This window comes from Bubalus kerabau, chromosome 6, assembly GCF_029407905.1.
Source record: "Bubalus kerabau isolate K-KA32 ecotype Philippines breed swamp buffalo chromosome 6, PCC_UOA_SB_1v2, whole genome shotgun sequence".
Taxonomy (NCBI): domain Eukaryota; kingdom Metazoa; phylum Chordata; class Mammalia; order Artiodactyla; family Bovidae; genus Bubalus; species Bubalus kerabau.
The window spans coordinates 74,280,699-74,288,655 of record NC_073629.1 but is presented as its reverse complement, the minus strand read 5'-3'; the positions used below and the strand labels follow the sequence as shown (position 1 = coordinate 74,288,655).

General features: G+C 34.9%; 1 protein-coding gene across 1 annotated transcript in view; it reads right to left on the bottom strand.

Annotated features, from left to right (window-relative positions):
• Window positions 1-2,179: 2,179 nt before the first annotated feature.
• Window positions 2,180-7,957, bottom strand: part of NEGR1 (neuronal growth regulator 1) — a 1,047,432-nt gene continuing 1,041,654 nt past the window's right edge. The window contains exon 7 of the mRNA XM_055585480.1: window positions 2,180-3,550. Coding sequence (XP_055441455.1) covers window positions 3,426-3,550 — 125 coding nt within the window. The 3' untranslated portion in view covers window positions 2,180-3,425. The remainder of the gene's footprint in view (window positions 3,551-7,957) is intronic.

Genomic DNA, 7,957 nt, shown 5'->3' with positions numbered 1-7,957 from the left:
TAAATAGTTAAAAACCTGACCTCTTTTTAAATCATTTCTGAATTTCAAAAAACAATTTTTATTGAAAAGATTAAATAGATAACTTTCGGCTGTGTCACAAAGCTAAGCACAATGGATAAATTAACAGTTATTCAGTAAATTTAATCAATATAGATAATCAGCTTTGATAAATTTCTCAGAGTTTTCTGAGTTCACACACTGGGGTATTTATATATATTGTCCTGAATTATCTGGTAATTTTCTCAGTTCTCCAGTCTACTTTCTAGATATAGCTTAAATGTTATGATGAAGCATTAATTTTTCAGCTAAGTTTGAACTCCCCAACAGTGGCTTTAAGTTTGATGTTCTCTGTCTCTCAAATCTTGTAGTGTCCCCGCCATAACACAATACTGTAGTTTGGGCAGTACTTTTCATTATACAATTGCTGCATAATAGTAACTCAATGGTGTAACAGGATTTATGTTTCAAATGGGATCATTGTAAATAAAACATAATTACACCAGTTGCAGTTAAAAGAATGCAAGTGAATTATGTCGACTACCCTAATATTCTGGCTCTTCCCTCCCTCCCAGCCTCTCCTTTTTTCTTCCCTCTTTCCTTCTTTTCCTTCCTTGCTTTTTTTCTTTCCCCTTTACCTTTTCCCCCGTCAGTCTTTTTTCTTTCTACTCTACTTTCTCAACTGCTTTTTCTTTTTTCTTTCTTTGAAAAAAATTCAGGGGCAACAAAAAGAGTCCCACAAATCAAACCTGTAGAAATATAATGCTGAAATGAATAGCTAGAAAAATTGTTATAGATCAAAAGATAAATCAGTTTCATAAAACTGCTATTTTGAAATTGCAACAATCTTGTACAATCAGGACTGATAAAATGGAGTAATCAGACATTTCAAATGTCCATAAATGTAAAATCATCTACTTGAACATTATATGCAATACATTCACACAAAAAAGCAAATACTGTAGCCTTATTTGAACAATATTGAACTCATAAATACTCATGATTTCACTCTGTCCAGGGGCCTAACAACTAGGAATGCTGCTTGATACAGAAAAACATAGTGAATACCTCCTCTATTTAAAAATGTCACTCAAGAAAATCTCTTCTAACATAAAGGCAAATACATATAGCTACTGAGCTATGACTGTACTTCTGTCACATTCTATGGGAAAAACACCAGACTCCACAAATTCGGAATCATGACAACACTTTGAACTAATTATTTGGTTCATCCATAGTTTATACCTCAGTTTACCTCACATTTACCCTACAAACCTTACAAAGAGGAGGTATTTTTACTCTAGGAAAGCGATCACTGTATAATATGCATTCTTGATCTGTTTCTTTCTCCCAAACAATGGTACTGATGGTTAACACTTCTGTGGTAGCACCACTATTTCTAGTAAGTAGATTGTTATGGAGTGTGCCACTTTAAAGCTGCAATACACACACAAAATATTTTGTAGTTTACTCACCAATTCCACAAAAAGATTTTGAAAAGCAAATCAATAATAATCAAAGTTAAAAGGTTTTTGTAAAAACCTTTCTTAGTGTATCAGTCAAAATAACATAATAAATTATTACAGTAAATTTAATAGTATTGTGCCATATCATTGCCATTTTGTGGAAATGTTGTATATATATGCCTCCTTATTTAGGATTCACATTTCTAATTAAAATAGATTTATGGTATACTTTGGGACAAAATTTTACTTATATTTTACTTATCTACATTAGATATCTTAAATATCTTGTTTCTAACTATATTAGCAGGTGTTGTTATAACTTGCAAAAGGGAACTATTTGCAGAAATTTCTCTAGGGATAGTAAAATTGGTAACTTTATCAAACTTGCAAATGGCTTTCAAGGCTATGGTCTGTCTTTAGTAAAGAGTAAACCATTGAACTATTCTTGTAATATAATACTTGTAGAATAACAGCATTTTCCTTCAAAAATGTAGTTTTCATTCTTTGTGATAGAAATAATTTAAAATCCATGATAATTTAGCAATGAATTTATTTTAAGATATTCTTCATCACTAATGGCTTGTCTTCATTTGAACACATCTTACATATATCATGTAAGAAATAAAGCATGATTTTTTTTTTCATTTTAGCTTTGTTTGTTTAAGCTGACATGGCTATAGAGAAAGATTTAACCACAGAATTAGTTATTTCAGGGGTTGATCTGCTGCATACTAGGATGGAATATTTGTTATATTTTGGAGCATTTTTGTACAACATGTATGCCAAACTATCAACTGCGTAATGTTTTCAGCTGGAAAATATGCAAAATGCTCCTGTCCACAGGAACACTATATCTAGCATACCAACTTATTTGCCACAGAACCAAATTAATTTTGAACGTTTACCATCTCATTTAATGTTAGGTAATTGGACTTTGTGTCCTTTCTGACAAACTACCTTAAAAATTTTGGCTTGTAATAGTGAAAGGAAAAGATGCTGTATTGCCAGACAATTTTGGATGGACTGTGCTATCATTTTAAAGGGAATTATTTCCCAAAGTGGATCTAACATTTAGCTACAACTAAAGAAATCATACAGTGGATTTACCTGTACTATATTAGTTAAATTGTTTTCATCACAAAGCTGAGCTATCGTGGGGCAAAATTCTCAAAACCCTATTGGTAATGAGGAAAGAGATTTTTACAATTTGATAGCTCCTTTGTTCTTTAGAGACAGGATATAGTTAGTATTAACTTTATCATTGTGGTTTATTTTTGCTTTCAAGTTGTAGAATTTGGCAAAAACATTTTATTAGTTGGAGATGAAGAGAAAATTATTTTATGAAGGCACACCCATGCTGAACTTACAGGAAAGAGAAGCAGAGCTGCACAGCCAGTTATATTACAAGGATCATTCCTGAAACCTGAATATCATGCGAGCAGAAAAATCTAGATATGTTATATTTTGAAGAAATGATCTGAAGGCAATATTATTTGCTTTTTTATCAAAAAAGAAAAAAAATGCATCTTTGTAAATGTGGGTTGACTCTTATTGAAACAGGGAAATGAATGCTTGTATTGCAGCCTTAAAGAATCACATATTCACTGCAATATTCGTTTTTTTTGTAAACTACAGCCTGCAACCTAGCAGACCATGACTGAATGCTTTTGAAAAGTTGTAGATTACAAACATGAAATCACAATTAATATCCTCTAAAAGTAATTTCAGAGCTTTCACGTCTTAAAAAAAGGACAATGTGTACTGCTTCACAAGGTAATGTAGCTAATCAAAAAAAGAGTAGAATTAAAGTATTTACATAATGAGCAATTCTACAGAAGGCGATCATCCCCATGTAAGCACTGCTGATTATATCCCACGCTGCTTTTAACAAACTGTACCAGATTGGATCCAGCCATCAGCACTTTCAGAGAATCCTTAAAAGCCTTTTATGGGTCTTTATATTTATTGTAGAATGGCATTCTTCAGGTAGAATAAGCTGGTGAAAGAGGACAGTGTCAACACAAGGTACCAGCAGGAGAAAAGAACTTCAGCGCTCCCGGTAATTCCGTACTGGGCTGTACTTGGAGCTGGAAAGAAATGGAGAAGAATAAATCAAAATCTAATTTGTGTCTTTCAAGATCTTAACAATAATCAAAAACAGCTGGGTGTTCTGGGGAAAAAACTAGCAGTGGAGTCAGGCAGATTTTAGATTCACATCTGGTTCTGCTGTATGACAATGTGTGGCCTATTCTACTAACCTCTCTGATCATCAGTTTTCTCAAGAACAAAATAGAAACAATAAAATCCACCTGGCAGGACTGCAGTGAGAATTTGAGATGAAGCACATGTAGCACACTGCATTAGACTGGACATAAGTACTCAGCAAATATCAGCTAACATTTTTTATCTTATATGCATTGTAACTATTTCTAATAGTGGACAATATTCATTTATGTATATATTTTAAATTTATTTTTATTGAGATATAGTTGAACTATAACAGTGTGTAAGTCTAAGGTGTACAACAGTGTGGATTTGATACATTTGTATATTGCAACATGATCACCACCATAGGGGTAGTTGACACTTCCATCATGTCACATAATCATTTTGGGGACTTCTCTGGTCATCTAGTGGTTAAGAATCCACCTTCCAGTGCAGGAAACATGGATTTGATCCCTGGTCCAGGAAGACCCCATATGCCACAGGGCAGCTAAGCCCCTGTGCCACAGCTACTGACTCTGTTCTCTGGCGCCCTTGAGCCACAGCTACTGAAGCCCATGCGCCCCGGAGCCTGTGTTCCATAGCAAGAGAAGCCACTGCTATGAGAAGCCCGCTCATTGCAACAAGAGAGCAGGCCCCGTTCACCACAACTAGAGGAAGCCTATGCGCAGCAACCAAGCCCCAGCGAAGCCAAAAATAAATAAGCAAACAAAAGCTTTTTAAAGTACTATCATAAAAATAAAGAATACTGTTATAAAAAAAATGATCATTTTTGTGGTGGGAGCAGTTAAGATCTAGTTCTTAGCAACTTTGAAGGTTATATCACAGTATTATTGTCTACAGTCACTATGTTGTACATTAGATCTACAAAACTTATTTGTCTACTGATTGTTAAGTTTTTACCCTTATTCAACAATCTCTGCAATTTCCCCAGCTCCCAGCCTCTGGTAACACTAGTCTACTCTGTGCTTTTACACGTTCTGCTTACTTTATTAGATTCCACATCTAAGTGATATTATATATATATATATATATATATATATATATATATATATATGTATGTATTATATGGTTTGGTTTAGTCACTAAGTCTTTCCAACTCTCAAGAGCCCATGGACTGTACCTGCCAGGCTTCTCTGTTCCTAGGATTTTCCAGGCAAGAATACTGGAGTGGATTGCCATTTCCTTCTCCAGGAGATTTTCCAAACCCAGAGATCGAACCTGGGTCTCCTGCACTGCAGGCAGATTCTTTACTGGCTGAGATACTAGGGATAGGGCTTCCCCGGTATGTATGTATGTATGTGTGTGTATATATATATGTATGTATATATATATAAATAAAAATACACACACACATATTTGTGGGTCTTTTTATTGTCCAGATGCTATACTAAATGCTGAAAAAACAAAGAGATTTTCTCTTCCAAGACCTTTGTGTGTGTGTGAGGAAAGATATCAAACAATTATAATACAGTCTTGGGAATATTAGAACTGCATGGGCAAACTGCAGTGACACAGAAAATTGTGTATTTAAAATTGCCTGGGCAAGGGGAAGATGATTTAACAGATAGTTTTACCAAAGGGGACCATCATCTGAGTAGAGAAAACAATATATTCAAAGGCATGAGGAAAGGCAAGATCACGGCATGTATTCTAGGCTCTAAAAGTAGATTAGTGTTGCTGGACTGTGAAGTTTGAGGCCTGAAGTGGAGAAAATTGAAACGGAACTCTAGGCAGATAGAATGAACTCGACTGTATTGAAAAAAATGTTTAGCTTTTTATACTGAAGGAGAGTTTGAAGAATTTGGAGCTGTTGAATTGTATGACTATATTTATAGATTGGAAAGATCACAATCTTATACATAGAGAGAAACTCCTGTGGGTACTTGGCTAACAGTCATGTTGAATTTTCACTTAGAGATTGTACCTGGTGATTCACCAAGCTTGGGATACTGTGGGAGTCTACTTAATGGATTCCACTTTGTTTCACAAGAGGACAGTTGCCTCTTTGAATGTGAATTATGTTGTGTTCCAGAAACAATGTTGCAGGCATGTTCAGCTATGCTTGAGACTGGTTCTCATTTACAATAAGAATAATAATAGTAATAATAAAACAACTCCACCACCGTATTTTTAACTACCTCTTCTTAATGAAATCAGGATTTCAAGTACTGTTTTCTAGTAGGAAATGAATAATGTAATGAAAGAATATTGTTTCACCCCCAAATTCATAATTCAAATCTGGAAGCTCTTTTAGTCACACTGAGTTTGAATTGCCAGCAGCTAGTTTTTAATGGAACTTTCACCAATGCCTATATTTTCATGTTACAAGAGGAATAAATTGTGTTGTTTATAACTCTAAGAAATTAAAGGAGATAGAAGATGCCTTGACCCCTGACAGTGGGGAGTTTTCTTAAAAATGCAATTGTTGATTCCATGTGAGTGAGATTCAAGGGCTAAACCTACTACACTTTAGTAAACAGGTAGCAAAATCAACTATTTGCTGTTTCTCTTTAAATGGCAGCCCACTCCAGTATTGTTACCTGGAAAATCCCAGGACCCAGGAGCCTCTTAGGCTATAGTCAGTCAGTGGGGTCGCAAAGAGTCCGACAGAACTGAGCGACTTCACTTTCACTTTCACTTTGCATCACAAATGAGTTTTAAACAATGAGAAAATGATGAAGAAAATAAGTCTATGGTTGAACAGATAGCTTTCAAGTTTTGATATGTAAGAAGTCTAATTTAAAACCATGAAACTACTTAAGTTATTTTCTCTTATTCAGGACTTAGAATGATGTTTTATTTTTTTAAACATAAATAAATATTTAATTGGCCTGTTACCTTCTCAGTGACATCTATTTCATAGTTGTTGCTACTGTTTTTTAGGAATCTTGAGTGCAATAAAACCAGTATAATAATAAAGGACTAATAATTAGCAAAGCAAATAAAATGATATCATAAATAAACAGATCTTAAAAGCCAAGAACACAAAGAAAAGATAATATTTTTATTATCATTAAAAATTAAATAGTACATTAATTGAGTAGAGTAAAAAGGACTCTCAAAACTCTTTATTCATCCATTAAAATGCATTTTGGGTCAATCTTTCCTGAATCCCCTTTCCTTTTTCAACAAGCTGAACAGATTGCCCTATTGTTTCATGAGGTCACAATACATATTCCTTTTAATAAAACTATCATATTGCATTACAACTATTTGTGTGCATATCTATTTCTTTCACCAGACTATAAACTCTCCTAGGGCATGTTTTGTTTATCTTACTATTTCCAGATACAAAGTCTGGTAAGTTCTGGTACACAGTGGGTACTCAAGAAATATCTATTGAATGAACTATTCAATTAAATAAATAAATAGATAGGTTAGAGTCTTCCCTGATAGCTCAGTTGGTAAAGAATCTGCTTGCAATGGAGGAGAACCCGGTTCAATTCCTGGGTCGAGAAAATCCACTAGAGAAGGGGTAGACTACCCACTCCAGTATTCTTGGGCTTCCCTTGTGGTTCAGCTTGTAAAGAATCCACCTGCCATGTGGGAGACCTGGGTTCAATCCCTGGGTTGGGAAGATCCCCTGGAGAAAGGAAAGGCTAACCTGTCCAGTATTCTGGCCTGGAGAATTCCATGGGTCACAAAGAGTTGGACATAACTGAGTGATTTTTTACTTTCACTTTCAAAAGGAATATATGTCTCTCCTACAAAATAAAATCTTTTTTTTTGTGTGAGGCAAGCAAGCCACTTGTCTATAAGTTAGAGAATTTACCATATACTTTCATTCATTCAGCAAATATTTATTGAACTAGGTACTAAGGACTGTACTAAGTACTGGAAACACAACATATAATAATGTGGGTAAGGTGGCACACTGATAAAATATCTGCCTGCTAATGCAGGAAACACAGGAGATGCAGATTTGATCCCTGAGTCAGGAAGGTGCCCTGGAGTAGTAAATGACAACCTATTCTAATATTCTAGCCCGGAGAATCCCATGGACAGAAGAGCCTAGGGGGGCTCCAATCCATGAAGTCATGTAGAGTTGGACATGACTGATTACTCATGTACATGTATATATGATTCTTTTATTACTCAATTTCATCTATCTCCAAATATACCCATTTTGTCATATTCCTTGTATGTGTGTGCTCAGTCAATTCTGTCTGACTCTTTGTGATCCCATGGACTGTAGCCTACCAGGCTCCTCTGTCCATGGGGTTCTCTAGGCAGGAAAAAGCTGGCTTACAACTCAATATTCAAAAAAC